The sequence below is a fragment of the Ambystoma mexicanum genome, chromosome 3p, assembly GCF_040938575.1.
Source record: "Ambystoma mexicanum isolate Mex_15411 chromosome 3p, UKY_AmexF1_1, whole genome shotgun sequence".
NCBI lineage: Eukaryota > Metazoa > Chordata > Amphibia > Caudata > Ambystomatidae > Ambystoma > Ambystoma mexicanum.
This window is the reverse complement of record NC_090925.1, coordinates 1,249,582,660-1,249,610,528: the sequence shown is the minus strand read 5'-3', so window position 1 is coordinate 1,249,610,528 and position 27,869 is coordinate 1,249,582,660. Positions and strand designations below refer to the sequence as shown.

The window sequence follows — 27,869 nt, the reverse complement described above, 5'->3', positions numbered from 1 at the left end:
TGTCACATATTCTCGATTCTTCCTTCAGGGTGGGCTTTTGTACAGTATTTTCTATTCCTTCTATTGCAGGTGGTATATATATATATATATTTATATATATATATATATATTTTAAAGAACCTGGATTAAACATTCCCTTTATTTTGGACTCGTTACGGTGTTGCTGGGGTCACTAATGGCTCACCTTCACACCCTTCATAAGAGCATAGCTGCCCCACTTTCCCACAAAAGCCAAAGGAGGTTGCTCTCTCTTTACTGGCCGTGTGTTACCTTTATGATTGCGTTGGGTTTTAGCTTGTAGCAGTGTGAGGGCCGAGTGGGACGAGTGACCCCTACTCATGCTTGTCCTCCTGCAGAGCAAAATGCAATCAGCCACACATTGTTTCCTCTCTCACTTATAATGATGAGAAAGGAGTGAGGATCAGAGTATTTCCCCTCACTCTCCAAAAGGATTCTTATCATTTGGGAGATGGTCATCCACTTGTCTCTACATTCTGGGAAGTTTGGCTTTACTTTTGCCATTGTGAATTTAGGACTACAAGTCCCAGAATGCATAGAGAAACTGTATTTGATAAGCATTGTTTAAATGATAGGGAGCATGATGGCATTCAGCTTACTGCCATTAGCCCACCACCCTCAACAGCCCTATACTGTTGCCCCACTCCTCACCTGCAACCATGTACTTCCTTCACGTGTTTGGCAGTGACTGCCACCACAGCACCTCAGGATCTCGGCCACCCTTGCTTCATTACTGCCCCCTCGTCTCCGTACGCCAACACTTGTGCCCCCAATCCCCTCTCCGTGCCTCTCACCCGTTATGCTGGACGGAGCCTCTACAGCAATGCGTGTTACCCCCTCCGCAAAACATGCTTCGCACCGCCGATCTACTTGGCCCACTAACCTGCACGCGCCCCCAAGGGCTGCAAAAGGAGCAGGGCGCAGAGTGGCAGCAGTTGCCGGAGGCCTCCCATGTTGACACGTCGGGGGGCCGTCGGAAAGGAGTTGAGCTAAGAGTGGACGTTTCGCCTCAAAGGTCCAGTGCTCAGAAAAAGTTGCTGGGAGTTCCTTATGTGCACTGCGGACACCTGCTTCTTGGGAGGGACGTCCTCTGTCTACTCCTCCCAGCCCGTTTTTCCCGCCCACACGCCCTTGCTATTTTCCACTGGCCGCATCTTCTGCTCCTTGCTTCCCAGGTGAGTGAGTGTGGGTGCTTCCACCGCAGGCCTAGCACTTGATGTCGCAACCACCATTTCAACAGAGTGGCAGCCCTCCTCTTGGCATGTTTATGATGTACAGTTTATGAATTGTCACGGGCTGCTATTGCGTATCTGGCAATATAGGGAGTAAGGCTTTTTTGAGCAGGAAACTGTGTGCTCTGAATCAATACTAGAGACTCTAATTTTGGCAGACAAGAAAGGGTGAGAACATGATTTGCCCAGGAGCAGCGTTGGCGATTGGGTCGGCTCTTGCTGGATCCGAGATCAGGCACCAGATGTGATGGGGAAAAAAAGAAAAAAAATAGTGCTCATGGGCAAATTGTAACTTCCTCCGGTGACCCCTTGTGGGTGACCCAGTGCAAGGGGTCACCAGAGGAAGTTACAGTCCTCAGCCACGACCGGTCCTCAGCCACGGTTTATTTATTTATTTATGCAACATTTGTCGGATACATGGACCCAGAATATTTATTTATTTATGCAATGTTTGTCAACTGTATCCGACAAACATTGCATAAATAAATACATATACAGGTATCCGAAAAGCATTGCATGAATAAATAAATAGCCCTATTAACATTGAAACTATCACACACGATGCAGCCGTCCAACACTGCTTTCAGAGGGGAGCTGCAGGAGCTGTGCCAGGTGTGGTTCAAGTAAAATAAAACTTGCTTATGGCGAACAGAAATCCCCCTGTTTAAATAGTACCCAAGGGGGATTTTGTTTTAATAAAATGGGATGCATATTGTGCATTTTAAGGAATATTTACTCAGCAACACTGGTCAAAACTATTATCCGCATAGTGAAGTAACTCATCACCAGTGCCATGGAAGTGGTTTAAAGTGGAATTGATATATAGTTTGGAAAGGAAGCGGCATGAAAGAAATAGCGCCGTTTTAAACTATTATTTTGGACATTGCCTTTGATCGGAGGTCAACTGTGAGCTCTGCCAGCCTTTACCCTGCCTCCTTAGGCACCGCCCCCCAAGCCCCGCCCCCACCTCCGGCCTTGTGGGATCCCCCACCAATTCTTTTCCATTTCCACCACTGCCCAAGAGCACACACTTTGGTTAACTGCAAAAGACAGATTTGAGACCAGCCTGGAACTCGGGCACTTACACACACATCTACTAGCTGTAGTTGGTAGACTTATTGTTTGCCACAGGATCCTTTTAAACTTTGGTTTGAAAACTTCAGCCGATGGAATGTAGTACCAAAAACATGTGATTGTGTTCTGTTTACTAACTTAAATATGGATTCATAGGAGTTTCTCGGATGCTTTTCTTTTTGTAATGTATATATGTGTCTGCATAGTCCAAATTAGCAATATGCTTTTCATTCAACACTGCAGATGGTGAATATTTTGCATGACTCTCAAAGCAATGCTTTAATTATTTTAAGTTACATACCTGCAGCATTTTTCCTGCTGTGACCACCGAGTTCAAGGATGTCAGGGCAGGGGTGGGGTCTTCGGCGGACAGGGGAAAGTATACTGCGATCGAAGCAGACCCTATTTACCGGAACAGCTATGAGGCACTGAGATTAAGCACTGTCAAAGGTCTTCACGTGGTAACAAAACGAGCAGGGCTCCAGACCTAAACTATGCTGAGGGGTCATTGGTACACATACAGGAAGTGAACACACCTTAAAGGGTAATCGCAAAATGTAATTCAGTTGGCCCTTTTTAATGGACGAACGTGAATTGGCCTTTCAAAAAAAATGAATCATTACCACCAGGAAAATAACCTAAGAGAAGAGATTTTCAAGCAAAGTATAAAAGGTGCACACCTTTTAAACCCAAGAATCTATATATTGAAATAGTCCCTGCAAAGCAAAATCCCAAATACAAGACATGCTTTGAAGACACTTTCATGCGGTCCTGTGGGTGTCTGCCCTGGGAATGTGACGACCTGGGCTCAAACGCCATGGGTCGAACACACCAGTTAACATCTTTCATAATGCAGCCCTCAAAATAACCCAACTGAGATGGAATCTGTCCTCTGGAAAAAGTGGGTGGACACTGTCCAACTGGGTGTACCCTCAACTTGTAGCTTACAAATCAGCACAGGGCCAGGTCCAGGGAAAACAGCCTCTCCAGTGTCTAGGCCAGCAATCTCTCTTCCCTCATCCCTCCTGCCCTCTCCACCTTCCCCTCCTCATCCCCAGCTTTGGCTTTGAGCAATACTCTATTTATAAAGTTGACTTCAAAAGCACACAAATCATAAAAAGAAGTGCTCATACACATATATAAAGAAATATGTTAAGCAAAAAGAGGAGGACAGTGGAATTCGTTTCCCCGTCTTGAATGGAAGGCTAGTACTAGGATGCAATTCAGCAGAAGGCTACTAAACAGTGGCCTCTGGGGTTTGTAAATGTACTTTCAAGGCTTCTGGTCAGAACAAAAATGTGTGAAAATGTAACCTGGTTGTTTTTCGTTGTTTGACAAAGGCCTGCTTCTTAAAGGATGAAAGGAAAATGGCTCTTTTAATGAAATATGTGTTTTGGTGTGTCAAATAAGAGCACATGAATATAAGGGGGATATTTTTTAAAAAACTGTTGTGGTATACTTTAATTGTTATGGCTAAAGGGAATCATTGTGGTAGCTTAATGGTGGTTTGTTTGTGTCTTCAGAATAGAAAATGTACCTTTCTCAGTTCTTTCAACCCAAACCTTTAAAAGATTTTATCCAAAACATTGGCTACTTAAGTGAGTCATCACTTCCGAGTTAACTGCTCTGAAAAAGCAAGAGCGATATTTGCGAGGCCCAAGATAGAGCTGCTGGGCAGAATCCGATGGACCTGGACTGTCACAGCGGGTTGTAAGGTGACGGGCAGCACGGCTACGCTGGGACAGACAACAATGTATCCTGCCTGCAGGGCCTCCAAGACAGCAGGGCCCTGGGTGACAGCACAGACGGCCCATGCCTAGGGCCGGCCCTGCAACCCTCAGACACATGAACACAACTCGTATCCCCTTCTGCACCTACAGTCATTCTCATCTACAGCAATTTAATTTGGGGGAGGATATAACGCACAGGAGTCAAAAGTTGGGGGCCACCTGGCAAAGTTATTCATCAAATCATTTTGTGTTTGTGTGTGGACAATGTACAGATTGATCACATTAACATTCTGATTTGTGTTCTCGGCATGCTTTCATGTCACGGGCCATCCATTCACAGCCCAGTCGCCTTCATCTCCAGACATTCCAGTAGTCATGCATCTCTCCTGGAAGCAGACATACTGCTTGGGTCATGATTTTGCTAAGGGCTTGGCAGAGGTTTTATAAGCGCCACAGCACCCTCAATTAAAGTGACGCGAATCATTATTCTGCACCATTGCATTATAAATGCAAACATTTCTCCTGAAATATGCATGTTGGCAATGCCTTGACTCTGGGGGTTCAATTTCTTATTAACACAATAATACCTATCACTACAGCACTCAGAAGCTGCAGAAATATGTCTTGGCATAGTTCTTATGGACGTGATAATAGAAATGATATATTTTGTATTGAAAAGGCCCTAGAATGGATGTGAGGGGGGCGTGTGTAGACAGCACAATAAATGTGTCATGTAAACGGCACAGTTCATAAACCTACTGTAGAGCAAGTGGATAGCTCAGCGAGTTAAATGCTGCACTCTGACATTTGCCAACCGGAACTTTTAAAGTTCACATTTTGGCAGGGATGAATCAGCCCTTCATTCTTCTGAGGTCAATACACTGGATACCTTTACATTTGTACTAATAACTAAGTTGTTGTAACTGTGGTTAAAGTGTTTAGAAGCGGAAGGGATCTGGCACAACGCGCCATATATGAAATGTGATCTAATATCAACCTTTCTAGATGGATACATGAAAATGTGGGCCACAGTAACATAGAAATGTGGAGTATTTTGGCAAGCACAAAATAAGCCAAAGAAAGCTGTCTCTAGAAAAGAAACTTCTGGAGTGGGGCATCCAGTCTGCCTGCCCTGTGTTCAAACAGTATATCTCTAGATTTACCTTTACAAATATTCCATATTATATTAGCCACCATAAGAGAGCCAACACACCTGTGAAATGAGGAAGGCTCCGAAGGAGGGCTGTGGTGGAAATGACTGCAGCCCTTTTAACTAAGAAAGGAACGGACGCAGGTGTGATAGTTCTCAGTTTCTGCGTGCTGCACGTGCCCAGCGCTGGGCTTCCTGCTGCTTGCTCACTGCAGGATGACGTCAGGGGCGGGCGGGCACTATGAAAGAGAGGACAGTGCCCCTCATCCTCTTTAGACTGGATCAGAACCCGAACCCTCTGATCAGAAGACTCACTGCCACCACTGCAAACCCCTTCGACCACTACCCGCGGCCCATAACTGCAAAGACCCTGTGAAACCAGCCCTACTGTGACAAGACCACACAGACCAAGAAGAAACCCAACCCACGACTACATACTCAACCCGAGAAGATGGAGTGATGAGGCTCAAGCCTCAGTATCCAAAAATCACTGCTGATGGATAAAAACTATCAGCAGGAAGAAGAAGAAGCGCTCGCCCATCCTCTCGCTAGAGAGCCCATTGACCGGAATGCAAGAAAACAGTGTTTACACAGGTGTTGCAGAGGCTGCAGTAACAGCGGCTACAAGTCACGGTAGCAGTGTTGGTCAGAATTCACGTCGGAAGTGTTGTGAAATGTATGATAATGAATGTGACCCCAGGTGCCAGAAAAAATGTATCAACACTAGGGGTTATGAGTTATTGATTAGAAGATGTTCATGTGTCTATGTAACGTGGAAGTTGTATGTATATTGTCGCTAAATAATGAATGCAGAAAATGAAATGACAAACAAAAGTAAAGAGAAAAACATGAAATATTAAACAAAAGAGAAAAGAATGAATCCAGCTACAAAATAAATAATGCAGAAAACTGAAAAAACAATTGAAATATTGCTCCTTATTGACTATTCAAAGTGAACGAAGAGATGTTCAAGGATGGCATTTAGTGCAATAAAACAATCCAAATTGTGAGAAACGAGAAAAAAAGAAAAAAGAGATGGAACGTTGAGGTACAGTTGTGTGAATAAATAATCCCATTGCCTGGAGCCACTTTCACTATTCCTGTCAGTGAACCCCGATTTGGGCTTCAGTGGGACAACCCTCCCAGCAAACTGTTATCACTCAGGAAAGACATGCGCACCCTATTGACTTCAGTGAGACCACCGTCCAAAGCATTTGACGTCACCCGCTTTCAAATGACACAGGTGGTATTCTTACCCCGTCGTAGCTCCCTCCCTATTCCCCTCTCTCTCTCAGACATCACCCCACTAACAGCTCGCCCACACCACTAATCTTTTAATCTTGAATTCCGGAACTTGTATTCTTTGTTTCACAACAAGGAAAGCAAATTTGGAAATCCCACCATGCACAGAACAACATCTGACGCGGATGCGCTTTGCCCTAACCACAGCTCCCCATATGCCCGCTCTCTGCTAGCTCCAAGGAGCTGTTCCCCCAGGAGTGCTCCTGCTGCCCTCTGATCCATGCGCTTCTTTCCTGTAGCGCTCACCTGCTCTAGAAGCAGTTGCACAACCCTTTCTATCCCAGGAGCAGTTCACCTGCACCCCATGTTCCTCTCCTGCAGAAACAGATCTCCTGTTTACACTAGGTGTCTCATTTCCAATCTACCCAGGAGCACCTTGGCTATCGTCTCTGCTCTAGATGACGATATACTACACCTCTTCCCAATGTGTAGCCCTCCTCTCCCCTACCCCAAAAATGAGCAGTCCCTTCCAAACTGATTTATGCGCAGTCGTCTGCCAACTCCTAGGAGCGTCGCCACTGACATGTAGAGGTGGAGCCAAGTACCCCCACCCAAAGCTCCTCCCCCATGCTGCCTATATGTTGGGAGCCAGATTGTGAGACACGTGCAGTACCAGTGAAAATACCTATATCAAAGAGAATCTTGGAAGTAAGGTTCTCATTGAGGAAGCCATACATGCCTTCACGACAATATGATGGCCATTGGAATGTTCGGGCAGCGATTACAGTGATTACAGAACGTGTGAATAGAACAAAACTCCTGTCTTAAGTGAGGAGCAAGAACATCAAAGACATCAGAGGTTCATCATTTAATAGTATTTTAAATGCAGAAAGACTCTAAAACGTGGTCTGCAGTCACATGGTCAGATGAAAATAGACATTGGGACGAGCTGTATCGAAACCAAGAAGACAGCATATGCCTGTACTCCTGCATATTCTCCAGCACAGAGAACATTTTCCAAGGCCAAGTTCAAAGCCTTACGTGACTAGCAGGCTGCAAGAGTGATGATAGATGACAGGCTAATTGGTGGGAAGCTATGGTTATGACCAGCCCACCAGCACATGGATGCCAGCCTGCGTGCTGCTTACGCAGGTGGAATATTACTGAGGGGTACGAGGGTGCCAACCAATTATAGAGGGCCACGTAATAGAGAGCCCTATAGTTTGTATAACCAATGGGATGTTGTGTATTTGCACTAGAGGAGGGCTTAGTTGCCCCACCTGATGTTAGACACCCAATCACCTTCCCTGATTTATGGAACGTATACCTAGATGTTCCCTGTACGCCTATCACCTTCCCAAGTATGTTTTTGTAGTTTGCAACGTAGGTTGACATCAAGGATGACAAGTTTGAACTATAATTGTTTGCTTTTTTATAAAATTCATTGAGTGTGACAATCGAGCGAGTTTGTTGATGTTTGTTGCACTCCCTGTTTTATATAATTAATATTAAAACAGATGCACTTTGCCAACTTCCTGAGTCAGTTTGATTATTGATGTTTGAGTATATTCTGCAACTCCATCCATCTCAAAGTATTGCTACCTCGTCTTAAAGGGCTGGGTTGGACACCCCAGTTCGCGTGGAGGCAGAGGATGGTTAAAAATCTATCGACCTAGTAAGCTTTGTGGTCCTGGAAATATTGGCCGTCCTCTGCCATTTAGCTGGAGGAACGTGAAGCTCCTTGTAGATAGCGGCCATTAGTTTAAATGAAACTTTCAAGTACCGGTGGGACAGGTCCCTCGTTTTCAAGATGAATCCCTTCCTGTCTTCTACAGGAAGCTGAGCTCACAGAAGGTTGAAGCTGCTGGATGAGGAGGAGATGATACCGAGGGTTGGAATTTGAAAACGGGAATAGTGAGGTGGCAAACTGAATGAGCACTGAGTGGGGAAGAGTAATAACGGGGATAGAGTAACAGAGTGTTTGTTGGGGTATTTTATTCTTTGGTTTAAGCCAAAGAGCGTCATGGTTTAAGATGAAGAGCGTCATGGTTTAAGATGAAAAGCGTCTAGTTTAAGGAATATAGACAAGGAGCGATCTATATAATAAGCCCAGAATCCTACGTCAAGGATGTTTAGAAGGAGCTTGTCCTAAAGTCCAAGTCGATGTATATAGGCTACGAACGATCAAGAATCATTAAAGAGGACAGTTCATACTCCGATCGGAGTGATTATTAGGGGCAGGAATGGTCACGAGGAACGTTGACGGAAATATATGTGGGCCGGCCCGTCTGTCTGTCTGTCTGTTTGTTTGTATACTATATATGATGTATGTAGCAAGGAAATTAAATATTGAAAATAAGAAAGAAATAGACTGTGGTGGAAACATTGAGCCTTGACATTTAATTATTCATTTATATAGTTGACCAATAATGATCAATGAATAAGTAAATTGAAGTAAACGTGACACCGAGGTTTGGAGCTGCGACGATTGGTGCGTATTGTATTATTTTTGTGGAAAGCATTTCTTTGTGTAAAATAACGGTAAATTGTGCCAGTCGATTGTGACTAAGTCATGATGGAGGACATTGCTCCGCTTATGCATTTGTGCAGACAGCTGCCAAAACACGCACCCAAGCTCAAGCAGTACAATGCAGAATGGGTTAAGGGTACGGCAGATAAAATGTTCATGCCATGGCCACAAGAGGGATCGCTGTCTAAAGCAGTTTTGCAACACATGACGACATATTTGCACGCCGCATACACAGGAAAAAAGTTAGAAAAGAGGTTAGCAAGCTTAGAGCTTTGAAAGATGTACTAGGAGGAATGGGAAGACCCGCCTCCTAAAGACTGGATGCTTAAACAGTGTAAAGAGGGGGGTGAAGAGCCTTCTGCTCCCCCTACCACGCCTGAAGTAAATGGCGATAGTACGAAAGTTGAAGGATTATATCCTTTTAGAGAGCTTAAGGCAGTGACGGGGTATAGTAACTCAACGTATAAGTCGCCTGCATGTAGCAGCGAGAAGAGTCCCGAAAAGACTCCAGAAAGAGATGTGATTCCTAAAGTCCCACGGGACAAGGAGAGAAGTGATCGACCAGGTATTTCTCTAGATATAGAGAGAGAAATAAAAAGATGGAAAGGAGACAAAGATAAAGCTGACGAGGTAGCGCTCGTACAGAATGAATGTATGGGCGGTCGGATATTGCTCAAACTTTATGGAAAGAGCATCAAGGAAGTAAGACAAAAGGAAGATCAGGACAAACAGGATAAAAAAGATAAAGAAAGAGAGAAACGATTGAAAGAAGACGAGGTCAAAAGAAAGAGTAGACAGAGGCGAGAGCAGCTGTATCAAGATGAACAGTTGAAAACACACAAAAGATCAGAGGACAAAGGAAGTATGATAACCGGCAAAGGGTAATCGAAGAACGAGAAAAGAAAAAAGAAGAAGAGGAAGAACAGAAGTTAAGAGATAAAAGGATAGAAGACGCAGAGATGAAGAAGTGCATAGAGCAAATGAGAGAAGAGAGGTGAAAAGACAGGAAGAGGAAAGGGTAAGGGAGGAAGCAAAGAAACAAAGAGAGTTTGACGAGGAAATAGAACTCAAGACAAGCCAAAGGGCACGCCACATTGATCGCATAGAGAAAGAGTTAATGGAACTTATCCAGTAGTAGCATGGGAGGACATAGAAGAATTCTTCCCGATACATGAATCAATGCCAGGGCCTTCTAGAGCAGATCTAGAGGATAATTTTGATATAAGAAGCATTGGAGAGAAAATCGATAAGGTTTATCATGAAATGAGGACCAAAATTGATTAAACAAATAATGGACAGGCAGACAATGGGTGATGAATGCGATTTTGGGATCTCACAATCCCCATTGTTAGAAAAAGGAGGGATCAGACCACAGTATATACCATGGTCCCAAATGGATAAGGATAATTTAAGGTGTTAACTCCTGAGTCTGACGTCGGGTGCCAGAAAATGGATCTATGAATTAGAGAAAATGACAGGAGGAAACACGCTAGCAATAGGGGACATTAAGGGTCTTCTAGAAGCTATACTTGGGGAGAGAGCCGATGACATTTGGTCGAGAGCAGGATACGTAGGTGTCACTGCTCAGAACACAGCTCATGATGGAGCACCATTTAATAATTGTAGAGCGGCAGTCTGGAAAGCGCTTCGAGCACAGTATCCGGATACGTCGGATATGAGAGCTATAAAGACACGTAAGATGCAGGAAGGGAGGATCCGCTTATTTATGTTCAGAATTTCCAACAGCAGTGGAGCTTGGAAACGCGCAAGCTGTGGGGAAAATCGATACCTGTATTCTATCATATATTATGTCAAGGACTGCCAGACAAGGTTCAGAGACAGCTCAAGAAGCTGGTGGGAATGGAGGCAAAACCATGGTCAGAAATACAGCTGACCATAGAGCATCATTGCCCATTGTTGCAAGAGAAAAATCAAAAAAGAGAAGACGGTAGGAAGCTTGAGGAGGCTAAGTTGGTACAGAAAAAGCAATCGAAGTATGCTGTAGAAGGCACAAAGTTAACTAGTGGAGAAGGTTCAGGATCACAACAAGTAACAGGTATGCCAACTGCAGTTCGATTTAGGAGGGAATGGATTTATACCAAGAGGTAGAGGAAACTTCAGTGGAAGAGGAGGCTTTCAGAATAATCAAGGGAATTTCCAGAGTAACCAAGGTTGGTTTCAGCCTTTGAAGAAAGATAATCAAGGCATGCAGGAAGGGCACATTAGAAGCCTCTCTCCTGTATGTTGGACATGTGGAATGACAAACCACATAGCATGAACATGTGGGATCCAAGGGTATGTGCCGAATGGGCAGTTCCCAAGGGGGGGACCACTTATCCGCCTGCATATAGCTCATAAAATTGGGACGGTTTTGCCCAAGATAAAACAGTGTATCAAACACAAGTCCAGAGAATACAACAGGCTTTGCAAGCACCATTGAATCTGCCACAAGGGCAGTCACATTCCTTGGGACTGCTGCTGCACTTGGGGATGGTCAACCCACAGGGGAGACAGCTGCCCTAGGCCAGGGACATTGCCCCTGACTTTGCTGGAGCTCTGGCTGGCCTGCATTACAGCTTCTCCCTCTGGGAAAGGTCGGGGACCCTGCCGGGGCTCCCGGGAACTGCTGCTGGGCTTGGGGATGGTCAAACCACATGAGAGACAGCCTCCGAAAGGCCAGGGACATCACCCCCAACCATCCTGGAGCGCTGGCTCGGTGTGTTTCAGTGGGTTGGCAAGGGGAAATGTCTGAAAATTGTGTTTTTTTTTGCCAAATTGCCAGGGATTGTGGGTAATACATTCTGGGGCGATTTGCACAAGTGAGACCTCTGTGGATTCCCACAGATGTCTTCTTTTCAGAAATTCATGGGTTTCCCTGTTTTCCTTGGTGGCTTCGACACCCTAGGCCCAAACCTGTAGTTGTCCACAAGAGCAAAATCCCGCAAAATCTGCTCTGCCGAAAGACTCGGGGTTACCAGGGGTTTAGCCTTTTCCCTTTGCGCCCAGGTAGGTGCACCCACACATGTGAGGTACCGTTTTCTTTGGGAAACCTGTGGGAACGCGGGAAGGTAGGACATGTGTTGTTGGCAGTGTGTTTCGGTGGGTTGGTAGGGGGAAATGTCTGAACATTGTGGGGGGGTTTTCGCCAAATTTCCCACTTTGATGGGGATTGTGGGTAATACATTCTGGGGCGATTCGCGCAAGTCAGACATCTGTGGATTCCCACAGGTGTCTTCTTTTCGGAAATGCATGGGGTTTCCTGTTTACTTGGTGGCTGCGGCAGCCCAAGCCCAAATCTTAAGGTTCTCCACAACATCAAAATCTGCTCTGCTGAAAGAGTTGGGGTTGCCAGTGGTTTAGCCTTTTCCCTTTGCGCCCAGGTAGGTGCACCCACACATGTGAAGTACCGTCGTCTTCGGGACACCTGTGGGAACGCAGGAACGTAGGACATTTGTTGTGTTTGCTTGGTTTTCATAACGTTTTCATACATTTGCTGCTGCACTTTGTCAAACAACCCTTTCATTTCCCAAATGTGATCTACATTTAGTTTCTGCTTTAGGCACTATACTCTTTTGTAGCCTGCACAAGCTACATACCCTTCAAAAGGTCTGCCTTTTTCAAAAAATGTATTGTTTGCCATGCCTCACCACATTTGTTTTCCTTATTTACACATGCTAAGTACGTCTGTTTAGGCCGTAAGCATAAAAATCCTGTGTAACATGGCTCTGTGTATGGCTTGTGCTTTGCTTGTTTTGTGAAACATTACAAAAAATGTGTGATTTCATAAATAGAAGAGTCGGGGAAATGTAGTGGAGCATTGCTTTTCTCAAAATTCACAGAAGCCATAGCCTTACCGGGCCAACCCTGTCCACCACATACCTTTTTTTCTGCATTTTTCAAATTTCTCCCAAACTATGGACATTTGCCCTAAATAGTTGTTGCCTGACCTGCACAAATCACCCCTTCCTAAACTTGGAATGTATGCCTTTCTGTCTTCCCATTTGTCAAGCCGTGAACTCTGCGATGCCAATGAATACCTTCATCCCCAAGCACCAGTAAGGAGAGGTAAAAGGTACTCCTTCACCAATTATTGAGGCCACAGGTGCGAGGGGGCAGGAACGCAGGTACCAGGAGCTGTAAGGGAAAAGTTAGGCAAGGTGAGCACAAGGTCGAGAATCAGGGAACTGGACAACAATAGGCGAAGAAGGCAGCACCTACCTAACACAGCTGAAGTCCGAGGCCGACTCGAGCTCTGGATGATGGGACGGTACCAGGAGGGCACTGGAACCCGAGCTATGGATGATGGGAAGGTACCAGGAGGGTACTGGGCCCAAACCCCTATTTACTGAAGCACCTGATGTAGAGGGCTGCTGAAGTCCAAACGCAGCTTGACCCAAGGGGAGTTCCAAAAACTGTCCAAAGTTCAGAAGCCAAAAAATCCAGAACCCAAGGGAAAAAAAAACAATGTCCAAATGTCCAAGCCAAAAGTCCGAAATCCGTACAAACAAGTCCAAAGGTCCAAAGCCCGAAGTCTGAAAATCCCTTGGAAAATTAAGTCCAAAGCACCAAAACCAAGACACAGGCAAGGCGATCCGGAGGCACAAGGAAGCAAGGTCCATAAACCGAGGAATTAGGATCCAACGAAGAAAGGCCACTCGAAACGCTGAAAGAACAGCTGAGAAGCGTGGGAGAGCAGTGTCAGCTCTTCTCTTAAGCCAGTGCTTAGGCCACGTGATCGCTTCCCCATAGCACCACATGAGTGGTGTGGCGTATCATGTGACCCGTGCAACCAGGAAGCATCAACGGGATTGGTTGGGCAGGTCGGCCCCTTCATGTCACGTGGATGTCGTCGGATGACACGTGACCAGGAAGCAGGGCCGATGCAGCCCGGTGTCCCCCAGCGCCACCGCGGCCACAACCTCCATGACGCTGTGCGCCGCCTGCTTAACGCGGGACCTCTGGTGCCGAGGAATCTGGAGGGGCGCAACCAGAGGGGAGTCCCACTACAAGTATGACACTGCAGAGTGGCCTGTCTAGATGTGGTTGGTGTAGCGTGGGCCTGAGTGTTGTGCGTCGTGACTGGTGTTGTGTGGGCCTGAGTGTTGTGCATCGTGACACCATTCAGCTTTCTTACCCGCCTCTTCCACTCCGTCCACGCATTTCCTATTGGAAAAAAAGGGCAAAATTGCCTACCTCTCACAAAACTGATGGTAACCATATAAAAATATATTTTTTGGTTTCCACTCACCCTGTTCTTGAAAGCCTGGAAAATTGCGAATTCCGCACAGCAAACCATTTGTTTCTAGCTCTGGATGATGGACAAGATTGAAGGTGCTGATTCAAGGATTAACATTTTGGGAGTGGCGCAATTTCAAGTTACAGGAGTTGTTGCCTCATCTGTTGTGAATGTTTAGGTTGAAGTCAAGCAGCTGAAGAATTTAACAGAGCATCCAATGGAAGGATTCCTGGCTTGTCAGCCCTGGTTGACGGGTACAGCCTGTTGGATATGGTTCAAGCCTATGTCCATGCTGAGGGTTTTCCAGACTTTCCCCAGCGTTTTATCAACCCAACAGAAGGCCAGGGAGCTCTCACTCCCCTGAGGGCACAGTGATACCAGAGTTGGGGAGTCCTGAACATAGAAAACTAATACTAAAACAGTGTTTAAGAAGTGAAAGTTGAAATTTGATTGCAAGTTGATCCCTTGTTTTCCAGAATTGCACAGAGAGACGAGAAAGCAAGAGATCAAGAAGGATTTGTTGAGAGGGGCATGGTCATGGTACCTAGTGAGACTTTGAATGACACATGAACGGAAAACACATATTTTCTCTCAAGTTGATTCAGCTGAGTCTTTCCAGAACAGAATTCTGAGTGTAGAGAACACATGTAAGGTTTGGGAAAGTATGACAATAATTTGCAGTTCATCGCAGGAGAGACTTGTTGCTGACCTCCATATTTGAGAGCGGGGTGTGGAAATGAAAAGTGGATTGTGTATTAGCTGCATAGGAGGTTAAGATTCTATGCACTTTTCCTCTCTTTCTTCTCCTCTCCTCCTTCCCCAGAGGATAAAGTTTTGTAATAGCTTCTACCCAGTACTGCCTACCTTCCTCATCACACTGGCCTTGAAAGCTCTCCACTAGCCACCTGTTGATTCCCATCTTGTTGTCAAGTCTCTCTGTGTCAACCGCCTTGTATACTGGGACTTTTGCCCAGACTACCTGAAGGCAAAAATAAAAAATGACTGCACAATCAGGCACCTAAGAACAGCAAACCCTAAAACACTCGCCTTAGAGCCCTTAATAAAAGAAGCTCGGTGGTAAAGCTTTGGATACTCTTTAAAAGGTCCTTTGCTGACAACCTTTCTCCCCACTTAGACCCGATCACTGAGCTAAATGCAGTCCTGGAACATTCAAACCGTGTATTCATCTCGCTACAAGGAGGCCGTTGAGAGTTTCCCTTTTTGACTTTTCGCTTATGGCGTTAAGCCATTTCTTGTATGCACTGTTGCTGTTTTGTGCTATACTCGTGAGTCTGTATTACTGTTTATACTATGTACGGCCAGCAGATCTCTTATAATCTTTCTCCTTCATTAGTTAACTGATCTGGAATGTACCCAGGATATGATTTTTCAGACTACCTTTATAATCTCCCTCTCCTTCATTTATTCCCCCTCATTTCCTTTTGGGACACTACAATTTGACAACTTTTGCAGATAGTGCTTTATAATTCACGAATAATGTAATAAAATAAATAAGCAAATGGCACTGATGTATATTACCACTGAAGTCTTGGGAAAGTAGGGTACAGCATACAGATAAGGAAGAAAGAGCTGAACTAGCATATCAGCTGGCTTAAATCTTGGAAAGAAAAGCAATCCCAGTGTCATGGTGCCCCTCCACTGCCTAGAGGAATCCCCTTCTTCAGCTAGAGACCTTCAGGAGAAGATGATCCCAGCTGAGTTAACTAGAGCACCCATGAAAGACTTGCATGATTCTCTTTCACTTTCCCACTGTATTCTTGGATGTACATGGCAAGCACAAGATTGTTCCATTACATTCAGCCCTGCCTAGGAAGCTGGTCCACCTTCGACCATTCAGACTCGCTGAGTCCTGATGCAAAATCATCAGAACCAAGATTCAGAAAACGCTGCAACTCACAGTAACTGAGAGGTGCTGTAGTGAGTGGTCCGCTGCCATTGATTTGGTGGCCAAGCCTTACGGGTACTGGCGATTTTGTATAGACTTGGAGAAGTTAATGAACTATTTAACTTTGAAGCCTATCCTATGTAAAAAATTGACAAACTTACTGAAAAGCTTGTTCTACTACAGTCATCTCTTCTTTGGACCTGATAAAAGGATACTAGCGAGTACTTCTTAACTGTAGAAGACCAAGAAAAATGCATTTGTCACCCCCTGAGGAATTGTTTTAATTCAGAGAGTTACCTTTGAGTGGTATGCAGCCTCTGCTATGGTCAAAGATTGAATGAACACTTTATTAAGATCTTATTAAGATCTCATAGCTGCTGCAGCCTACTTGGAGGATATTGTTATTCTCAGAAACGAATGGAAGGAACACATGAGATATCTGTACCTGACGCGTCAACCCCTCCTACACACTTGCTTCATGGTTAACCCAGCCAAATGCAAATTGACAGAACCTGACGTGAAATACGCTGGGTTTTATGTAGAGAGCAGGCGTGTAAGGCCCCACAAAATCAGGGTAGAAGCTACTTCACAAGCCTCCATAATTGAGAGCCTTTCTTTCACTAGTTGGTTACTAGCAGCCATTCATAACATCTTGTTCTGCCATTGAAGGGCCCCTTACAGACAAACTGAAAAGTGGAACACCGACTTAAGTGATGTGAAATCCTGAAGAGAAATAAGCCGTCCAATAGCTAAATGGATTCTTGTGTACTCCACTTTTTTAACTAAGTGCGATGGCATGGAATCACACATAATTCTTGGGAACCTGAGACGGCTTGAATGAGTACCTATGTGTCCAAAGGTGTTTCAGGGCAAGGAAAAGTCTCAGAAAACGGCATCAGGATGGTAGGGAAAATATCTAATGTCACAGTCCAAAGACGTACTGCAATATTTACAAAATCAGGCATGTATCTCACTGCTGGGTTCTTGCCAAACTCATGGTCCAGCGATATAGCCACCAGTAGGCTTCTAGAGTTTCTCTGGTTCTTCTCTTATGTCTGGCCTTTGCCCTGCTGGGCCATTTGGTAGTCTTTCCAGGCTCCTTCATGTACAACATCCCTACCAGCAAGAATGTCTTAGTGCCCTTTGCTTGGGGGATACCTTGCCAGCAGGAGGTTTGACCTAATTGCTCTGGTGCTATAACTATTGTTACGCTAAAGTATTTGTCATGAAGATATCCATCAGCCAGGGGTTGCGCACCAAGGCATGATTCTTCAGCAGGCTTGGTTCAGCTTCTTCTAGTCTTTTGCTCTAACTACATTTAGCTACATAGCCACAGCAGGCTACATGTGTTCTCCTCCTTAGTTTGTTGTCCACCGGTCGCTGAGCTAAGGTCCCCAGCAGAGGTAAAAATATTGTACTCCTTGTACCCTGTACTGGGTCAGGGACTGAGCTCTAGCACTCAGCAAGCTGTGACGGTCCCACGCTTCAGGATCTCCATGTGTACCTTGTTCCTGGATCGCCCTTCCCACCTTTTCCAAAACCTAATGCATCCACCTCCCTTTCATATGGCTCAATACTATACAAATAAGTTTATACTGAGGTTGACTGGCTGGGCAATTTCCTCATTTTCAGCTGCCTACATGTTTGGTGAAGAGTCCCTGCTTCCCTATTTCCATGTCCTCTTGCTGTCCATCAGCTCTCCGTATTAACAATCTCAGATGTTTTGGCTTCCCCTAGTGATTTCCTTTTTGGTTAAAGATGCTCTTTGTGATCTTGGGAACAGGTGGAACTATCATGGCATAAGTGTGGCTCCTCCTCCTGAGGGGCCGATGGGTTTATCCCAATGGAAATGGGCTGCTTGCGAGCCACACATCTCTTCCACTGTATGAAACTTGCAGTGAGAAGCCATCCTGAAGCGTGAATAGGTTTGCAAGCCGGACCCCCCTTGTAGGAATAAATGGTCTTTATACACTTCTCTGTTGCTGTGGTCTGAAAACCATTGATACCAATGTCTACCACCCTCAACTTGCATTGGCTGCTCTAAGGAAGAGATAAGGTGTGCAAAATGGACCTATCCTTTGTTGGGCTGGTGGTTAAGAGGCTATTTACCTGACCGCTAGAGAAGTCTTGCCTTAAAGGGCACTACAATCCTGCTGCTGGTGCTTAGCTTCTACCACAATCCTCCATCACAGGAGGTTAGAAAGGAGAATAGATTCTGGGAGATTCCCCCCTATATGACCGAAAGGGGTCTCATAATGTGAAGGATGGAGGGCCGTAGCCCTCCGGAATCTCCATGTCCGACACACCTGGCCTGCTCCATCTGACTTCATTACACGTGCCAGACTTCTTTAAACCCTTCATTATATAAACGGATTCTGCCAAGATCAGGTCGGGTGCTGTTTTATCCCAGGAGAGGCATTTTCAACCAATTTTCTACATTAGCCATACTATGTTGCCCCAGGACAAGAACTGTTCCTATCATCGAACTTGAGTGCCTAGTAATCGAATTGGCAGAAAAGTCTGTTACATACAATTTGACAGAGAGAAAGATTCCGTTTATCATTGACTAGGCATCGTTAGTTTTGATTAGCCTATAATAAAGGCAGCCATGCCAAATAAAGAGCTGTTTTTTAAGTATTCATCACTCTGCTGCTCATACTGACCTTGTCAACATTCGGAAGATGTCTTCATTTCTCAGGCCCTCTATAATCTCCACACTCCTGCTCAGCAAACTTGAATTCCGTCAATGCCTCCTCCTTGGCCTTCCTCTCTACTTCTTCCTACTTCTAGGCAAGGTTCTTCTTCACAACCTACTCAGATCCTCACCCATTTCTACCCACCAGCACCATGCTGGTTGACTCTCCATGCACAACCAATCCCTTTTCAATTTCCGTCTCCTAGCCTACAAAGCTATTGTCTTACTTCGCAGTATTGGTCTGGCCGTACCTCTGTCTTCTCACCATCTCATTCCCTCAACTCCTCCTCTGCAGTCAACCTATCTGTCCCATGACCCCGTACCTCCTCTGGCTTCTGTTCTTTCTCCCTACTCGCCCGCTCCATTGGAACTCACTCCCCATCACAGTTAAAGTGCAGCCTGACCATGGGTCTCTACAAGGCTCAGCTTGAGCTCCACAAACTTGCATTGCAAAAGTGGGGTCACCCCCTCGCCTCTGCCCCATCTTTCATACCTGATCCCACCATTCCCTCCAGTTGCTGCATAACAGGGTTCTTTAGGGGCATCAGCGACGGGAATATCTTTTAAAAAGTCCATGGGAGGTGAAGTGGCTCACACAAATGCTAAAGGGTACATCTTGTATCTGTTATTACAAATGTCAATGACAGGTACTAGGACTTCCAATAACTATACCAACATTTGTTTTCATGTTATTGAAATAACATAGGAAATAAAGCACAACACCCCAAAATAAGAAATACTTAGGCCTCTTTCAGAACAATACCTTTATAAGATTCGCTGCTAAAATACACTTCAAATATAAAGAAAGTTTATTCTTACAAAAACACTTTAGAGTTTGTGTCAACATTGCATCGTGTTCTTCCAATTAATAAAATAATATTGGAAGCAAAACAGTGTACACAAAAATAACAAATAGAAAGGATAACTTAGAAATCTACAATCATAACATACATTTCAAATGTAGGAGATTAAAACCACTTTGAAGTATAACCATCTTAACACAATACATCAGTTTTACTCCGCATCAAGCGATGCACTAAAACATTCTTTTACCAACAGCATCACATACCACTTGATAATAAGTCGTCAATAACCATGAATTGTAGAGTCCATATAAAACTAGACACCCAAAATCTTATTTATAATTCTTCTAGAATGTCTGTGAATTTCATAATTGAGCACGCGGGCAACCATACATAACCTGAGACAAGGCTACAATTCTACTCAGGGAAAGCAAACAGTATCTTATCTTTAAGCAGACCCTTGGACCCAATTGAGTGACTGATGTTGCAGACCTTTTATATGCATATCCAAATCATGAGCCTGTCTTAATTGGTGTAAATGATTCAATGTTGCAAACATGGTAATGTGAGGGTGAATGTTGTAAAAAATGAAATGAGCCGTATAACCAAAGCACATTATGCACTTAGATGCGCCCTCATGCCATCTGAGGGTTTTTCCATTTTCCTGGGTTCTGCGATCCTTTCCGACAGGGTGCTGCTGTCCCTCTGTACTAGGTAGGTGGCCTTTCCCTAACTATGGGGGTGATTGCGAGATGAGCGGTAGCCATGGTGCTACTAGCACCATGACTGCCTCCCATACCGTGACCCAGTCCGGTCTTGTTCAATGGGGATTTACCAGTCCATTCCGACCTTGGAGGGACCGGTAAGTCCCCATTGAACAAACCATTCCCCATTCCCATTGAGCCCCCATAGGGCTCAATGGGAATGGGGAGTGCGCTAATAATGTGCTCGCAACTAGCAAGCCGTTATTAGCGCCCTGGTCCCTTAGCGGGACCCGTAAGGGACGTGTGGTCAGACCAGGATGTGTCCTGCTCTGTGCAAGGAATCTGCATGCCTTCTTGCGGGAGCAGTATTATGACGCCTGCGGCGAGGCAGCATTCTGATCAACTTTGCTTGCATTTTTAGTACTGTGGAACCCACCATTATCAATTGTAGTGATTGCCTCCATGTTTGGCATGGAAGCCACCACTCTTAATCCATGCCATGAATGCACGTACGGCGTAGACACATACCGATTATCCACATAGAAAATAAATCTGCAGAATGAGAAAGAGCTTGCGCTGCAGGAGCTACACCAAAAGGGATTTTTTGATGAATTTGCCTCCTGGGTCAAAGAGTAATCCCTGAATTCAAAGTTAAGACTACTTTTAGGAGGAATTTAATATTCTTTTTTTAGTAATTGCCATATTTTCGTTATTGTAAAATGTATTATTGTAAAAAGAAGCATATTGTATCGTATTGTATTGTAGTAGCCATTCATATAGCGCCTTTCCCATTTGTATGGGCTCAAAGCAATTTGTGGTAGGAACGCCCTCTGGGACCGAAGTCAACGTATCGGAGAGTTCTAAGAGGAGGTTTAAGATGCGTGTGTGCATTTGGCCAAGATTAGGACCAAGGGGGGCTGGCTAGGCTCAGTAAACAGCCCAAGAGGTCAGGCATGTGGGCAGTTGCTGAGGGTCGTCAAGACAGAGCGCTAGTGCAGGAGACTCGATATGTACCCAGCTAGACCGAATTTGTCGTAGGTTGTAGCTGTATTCTAATGGCAGAGGTGTTTAGGCAAGTCTGGAGTTTTCAGTGCAAAAAGGTTATGTGACCAGCTAGATCATTTTTGTCATAGTCGTAGCTGCATTCTACAGTGCAAAGCCATGCCTGCGGCAGATGTCCACTGAAGTGGTGCATTTATACATACCTGATTGAGCCCATGTTTGATGTCGTTGTGTCATCTGACCTACTGTGGGAAGAAAAAGCCAGCTACCTTTGCAGATTTTTCTAGGCACTATGGGCAAGCTACCCCATAGTCTACCAAGGGCAATAGACTGGTTGTCCTTGAACATCTTCCAGGCTACCATGGAAACCAGGCTACTGGGATTCTCTGAGCGCAATAGACATATGTGCTAAATAGGCATAGATGCTACATATCTTCCACGTTCTACAGACGCTAACCAAAGCAGTCTAATAAGCGTAATATCAATGATACCTGTATGTAATCACTGTGCGTTACAATGGCTAACAAAAGGAGTTATAAGTGCAAGAGGGGTTACTAACTTATATCTTCCAGCATCATGGGCGGGCTGAACCTAGTAGGTGTAATGCTCTAAGTGAACCACATGCGTTAACCTGCATATGCTTTCCTCTAGTTGCACTGCCAAGCCACTCGCATATCCAGGCACAACCCAAGAGCTGTCCTTGCAGGTATTGTAAGCGGGCAAATATCAAACTGTCCGGTCCAGTACCAAGGCCCCGGAGCATCCTGATGGATCTTTAAGCACAGAAGGAGTAATCCCAGTACAAGTTCTTGGTGCAAGTAACAGTCTGTCCTAAAAGGGCTTTAGGCACATTGGGCCGGTTCTCACCTTGACCTATGACATATTTCCCACCCCTAACCATCCGTCTAAGTGCGAATTGGGCAGGAGGTAGAGTAAACAAATGTCTGCACACCATTTGGGCACTTGGGTAGGAAAGAGCGTGCTTGGGTAATTCCGAGGTTCAGGTAGCATGTAAGTGTAATACTTCTGGGTTATTGGGTCCAACTAGGTGTGTGTTGGTGTGGCGTTTGCTGCAGTGCTTGGTGTGGAGCTGGGAGAGCACAATTTATAAGTTGGAATACACAAATCTGGCACTGAACAAATACAAAAGAAAGTACTGATTTCTCAAATCCAGTTTTTTACCCACGGCCCCATATTAATTTGCTTTCTCCATTGTGGGCCATCTGTGGGTGAGTGACCAGCCGGATTCACTTCTGTTCTTGGCTCACAGGTATGTGCTAGCATTGGATACTGTGGTCAGTTGAAGATATTCCAGTGACACCTGCATGGGCTCTTGGACCTTCAAGACATCCTTTTCTTTCTTCTCCAGTGACAGGGCAATCATCTCAGCAAATTCGATCTGGAGACTCTCTTGATTTTCACTGAAAAGAGACCAAGACATTGTAAGACTACATTGTAAGGTCATTTATCATGTTTCTTAGCAACGTCACACAATGTTTTAGGACCGGATGCTCGAACCGAGGTAGTCATGGGATTGAGGGACCACACATCCTCTGAAACGGGGAGGAATGCTATATTATTGTTTGAAAAAGCAAACCCCTCCGCTTAAGTTTCAAACCTTTCAAAAGATAAGGGAATATACTATAATGATTCATCCTTTATAGCGATGGAGATATATGGGGACAGCAGAACCCGACTATGGGGTAAAATATGGGACAGGCAACTCCTCAATCTCAGATTCACCACCTTGAGCATCCACCCAAAGAAATTGACTCTTTCTTGGCTATGTTTACTTTTCTTGTAGAGGATATCAGTCTGAGTTGCCATTGCACTGTTTTTCAAGACCAATTCTATGTCCCATTTTTATATAATTACAGGGGGACACCTTGGATTCTTCAAGTAACTTGTGTGTGGAAAACAGTCCTTTACATGATACGCTACTTTTCTTTGGAACTCATCCCATTTGGCAATCTTGACTGCTTCAAAACCTCTTCAGTTTAGAAAAAAACAATACCTTCCTGTAATCTATTGTGAGGGTCTGGGAGTAAGAGACGGACACAAAGGTGGCATATTGATTGATAAAAACATTTATTCAAGGAAAAATAAGAGGGGTTGGAGAAAGCCCTGACTAGCCCTACCTCTATGCCCAGCCTCAACAAAACTAAGGATGCTATAAGTGTCAAGATGTTCAAATTATAAACCACGGTCCCGTGTCCAAAGCCTATCCTATCACTCACATGCTAAACTTAGGAAAAAGTGAAAGGGTAAATGTCTCTTTGACTGCCGACTTGCAGCCCGATCTTATATTGAACACAAAAGTTCCAAAGGAGAGTTCAATAAGGGTGCCAAAAAGGTAAATGTAAGTTCCACAAGGCTTGGGGTTGATTCCCCTTTTCCCATAGTCTTTCTTGTATTCTATCAGCTTGATTCCTGATGAGCAGACCTGTTTGCCAGGGAGGTCATAGTGATTGATTGATAGGTTATTTATAATGTGCCTATATACAAGTGTTTCAAGGCGCAACCAGGCAGGGAGGGGACAACGGGAGATCAAGACAAATGATCTTACTAGGCTTAGTATCATATAGATTGTGCAAGTACGCAGACAAGAAGTGCAGGGTAGAGGAAGGGGGAGAAGTGCACCCATTGGAACAGTGCCCTAGGTTAAGTGAAAGGAAGCCAGGGCCTCCAAGGGGTACATGCCCCGGAAATGCAAGGAAGGCCAGGTTGCAGTGCAGGGCAGCCCGAAGGCAAGTGCTAGGGAATGGACAGGGGGGGGCGGGGGGCAGATGTACTATATGACTTAGAGGAGCACCAGGCAGCCAGTCACGTACTGAGCAGAAGGAAGGAAAGGATAGCAGAGGGAAGGCAGAGAGAAAAGGAGGAGGGGAAAGGTTAGCAGGGGAGAGGCAGAGAGAAGGAAGAGGAAAAAAGTAATGGCTTGAGGAGCTTCCGGAACTTAAGGAGGTCCAGTTCAAGGCAGAGAGTGGCAGGAAGGCCATTTCAGAGGGAGGCAGCTGTAGAGGAAAGAGATCTACCACCCAGGCTCTGCTTGAAGAAGCGAGTCACCCACAGACAATTGGAAGAAGATGAGCGGAGGGCTCTGGAAGGAAGGTACTTAGGAAGAGAGCGTTGGAGATAGTATGGGCCTCAGCCCCAGAAGGCCTTGTGGACGATGCAGAGGGTTTTGAACTTGATCCTTGCAGCAACCGGGAGCCAGTGGAGGGATTTCAGAGCCAGAGAGATGCAGTCCCTGGGCTTGAGGCAAAGGATACGTTTTGCGGTCCTGTTTTGGATGAGTTGCGGAGGGTAGAGTTAGGTAGATTGAGAAAGAGGCTGTTGCTACAGTCAAGCCTAGAGAGAACCAGGGCTCTAGAGACAGTGAGCTTCTGAGGGAAGGTGAGAAAAGGTAGAATACCTCTGAGGAGGTGCAGTTGGAAATGAAACTTTTTGGAGATGTCCGTGATGTGTGGAGAGAAGGAGAGAGTAGAGTCGAAAATGACCCCAAGGTTTTTTGCCTCACAAGAGGGTAAGGGCACAGGGCCAAGGGAGGCCGGCCAGAGTTAAAGGGGAAAAGCAGGAGCAGGGATCCCAATGAGAAGGATCTCTATCTTACTGGCATTAATGCAGAGATCATAAGAGGCGCACCATGCCTGAATAGTGGAAAGAGGGTCAGGGATGAGCGAGGAGGAGGAGGCAGAGGGTAGGCTGATAGAGAGCTGCATGTCATCCGCATAACACTGAAAGTTAGAGGAAAAGGTAGGTTCAAAACCAGTGTAAGGAAGCAAACAAAAGTTACACAAGACTTAAAGTTTGGACTCCCTTTCCCAAGGCCTTTCCAGTATTTGTTCAAGGTTTATCTTTCATATGCAGACATGTCCCCTGAGTCTGCAATCCTTTCTCCCATGATATTGCACTTCTCTTCTCACTTGTTGTGGGTTTCTGACCTCATTCACGATACCCCCTCTTTGGCGCATTTGCTTGCCAAGTTGTATACCAGGTTCTTCACCTCCAACCTTGGTCTATTCTCCCGCCAAGGTCTTTGGGTGTCACTGGTCAAACAAAAAGTTTGTATCCTTCTCAAGCATTGTCTGGGGATCACTTCCCCAACCTAGATTCTCAATCTTTCCACGTGTTTACTTTCAGCGTTTCTTTGCTCCAATCTCTTTCTATTTCACAGCACTGGTGTAATCCCCTGCCACGGTTTGTAACTGTTACTGGTCTCTGTGAGGTCATACTCCCACTTTTCTGCAGTATCGTTTGAGGAACACTTCCCTAGTCTGGGTTTTCAATCTCTTTCACATATTAAGTCTCAGTATTTCTTTTCTCCAATCTCCCTACTCCACAGCCTGGTTTACTCCCCTGTCAGGGTCTGATTCTGTCACTGGTTTATGTAGTGTTCGTGCTTCCCCTTGTTATAAATTGGAGATTGGCTTTTTTCTCCACGGGTCAGAGACCCGTCAGATTGATTACTTACAATCGTATCTCTCCTCACTCTATCTTCTCTCCAGAGCCCTGGTTCCCTCTCCTGCCAAGGTATGTGAATGTTCTTCACACTTGCAAAGTTTGTACTTTCCCCTATTCCTGTGTGGGGTATGGATGTCTGCGCAGGGTCCCAGGCCCGCTCTTCTAGGATCCTCTACCTTGGTAAGTATTCCTTTCTTCCCTCGGGTTGCGTTCCCTGTGCCCACTGGGTCTCCCCAACCTTCTGACTGGCCACCTGTGTACCTGTCCGGCCTTGGCCTGATTGCTCCAGTTGTTTGTGTGTCGCTCAGGAGTCGGGATGGCTTCTCCGGCTCAACAGAGACCTCTGGGTCAGCATCTCCGGAGCAGCCCGGTAACCGGCAGGTAAGTCTCATCATCCCTGCTATGCCTCTTGCTTTTTCGGTCTCTCGCGGGCCTGCCTCTCTTCTGTGCTCCATCGGTTGCTTCCTCTGTGCTGCAAAATGCTCAGTCCATACTGAGACGTGATCCAAGACGCCATCCTTTCCGTCCCGCTGGATCTTTAAATGACAAGCAGACAATTACATTATGACAAGGACTAGAATGCATGTTGTTGTTCCTTTGAGTAATCTTCATTGCCAGAGTCCTCTTCCTCGGCACAATACTGTTATTAGCTTCCATGTCAGTGTCCATTTTTTCAGTGGATTTTACGGGAGCACCATGACAACAGTACATTGTGGTACTGGATGAAGGGTAGAGCTAAGTGGTTTGGGTAAAGGGGGGAGGGTTAAGGGGATACTGGGTTCTCTCCCTATGGTTTTGTCCAATCCCACAGGCAGGCTCCCACCCATGTGATCCTCCCGCTGAGCACCACTCAAAGGGCGACTACCGGGTAGCAGCCTCATCTCCCTGACCAGATGGGAAGGAGCTCCCCTAAGAGAAGAAGGGACGACATTCAAAGACTCGTCACACTACATTCCGGCCATCTTGTGCACTACCCCACCAGTATATTGTCCTGTGATAATTATTACTAATATGTACTTGATGCTTTATGCTCTATGACCTGTACAGCTCTCCATTGATCACAAGCTACATTTGCGCTATAAACATTTATAATGATAACAACAGTAATAATAATAACAGATGTCGTGGATATTGCGAATGAAAGTAGACACGTTATATAGATTTGCGTCAGTTGAGTGCAATTTATAAGTTGTAAAAGATTTCTTTGGTTAATGGTGGTTATAAGCCTTCTAGAGTTTTGGAGATCGATGAAGAGGAGGAAACTGGATGGTAATTTCAGGGTCTGGAGAAATCCGAAGATAGAGTTTTGGCATACAGATGACAATGGCCGCTTTGAAGGCATGGATGTGGGTAGGTTGATTCAGCAAGATAATTGGGAGTGTGATTGTGTGGACAGTTTAAATGATTTGAGGCAAAGTAGTCAGACCAAACCCAGGAGGAGCACTGGCTAATTGCACAATGAGAGCAGGTTTAGCCATAGATGGTTACGAAGGTGGCAGGTGGGATTGGTTTAATAGAGGTAATGGTGGAAGAAAAATTAGGAAAAATGTGACTGGTTGAGCTCTGATACCATAATACTATTTACCATTTATTTAGCAAACACCACAAATGGAATGGTGATAACAGTTGTGAGCGAGTTTATTTTCCAGTCGAGATGGTGTTTCTGTAAGATGGCCCTGTGCTGAATGATGCTTTTAGTTTGGCAGTCACTTCCTGCTAGGCGCACTCTGCAAAACTGCACGCCTTCTCCTTCTGTGTCGGCTTCTGCTGCCGTTCGCACCCCTGCTGCAGCTCCAACCACTTCAGTGTCGCTCTTGACTGCTTCTGCTGCTCCTTTCCTTCTCCACAGCTGTGGTCCATTTTGAGGTTTAAATCTTCCGCTCAGGTGCCTTGCCTTCATACAACTATGCGTTATATTCGCTTCAGTTGCATCTTTGATCCCCATTGACTCTTGGTCCTTCTTCCTCGTCCCAGTACCACAGGCATTATGGATCTTGAAGTACATAATAGGTTTGAGTCTTTTATATCTATTAATTTCTCTTTGATTGTTGAAAATTGGATGTTATCAAAGTTAGGAGATGTT

At 45.3% G+C, this 27,869-nt stretch overlaps 2 protein-coding genes across 2 annotated transcripts in view; both read right to left on the bottom strand.

Annotated features, from left to right (window-relative positions):
- PLBD1 (phospholipase B domain containing 1) overlaps positions 1–1,065 on the bottom strand; it is a 424,699-nt gene extending 423,634 nt beyond the window's left edge. Inside the window, exon 1 of the mRNA XM_069652727.1 lies at positions 902–1,065. Coding sequence (XP_069508828.1) covers positions 902–971 — 70 coding nt within the window. The 5' untranslated portion in view covers positions 972–1,065. The remainder of the gene's footprint in view (positions 1–901) is intronic.
- An 18,623-nt stretch (positions 1,066–19,688) lies between these two features.
- GUCY2C (guanylate cyclase 2C) overlaps positions 19,689–27,869 on the bottom strand; it is a 484,448-nt gene continuing 476,267 nt past the window's right edge. The window contains exon 21 of the mRNA XM_069650287.1: positions 19,689–22,743. Within this exon, the coding sequence (XP_069506388.1) occupies positions 22,587–22,743 (157 nt within the window). The 3' untranslated portion in view covers positions 19,689–22,586. The remainder of the gene's footprint in view (positions 22,744–27,869) is intronic.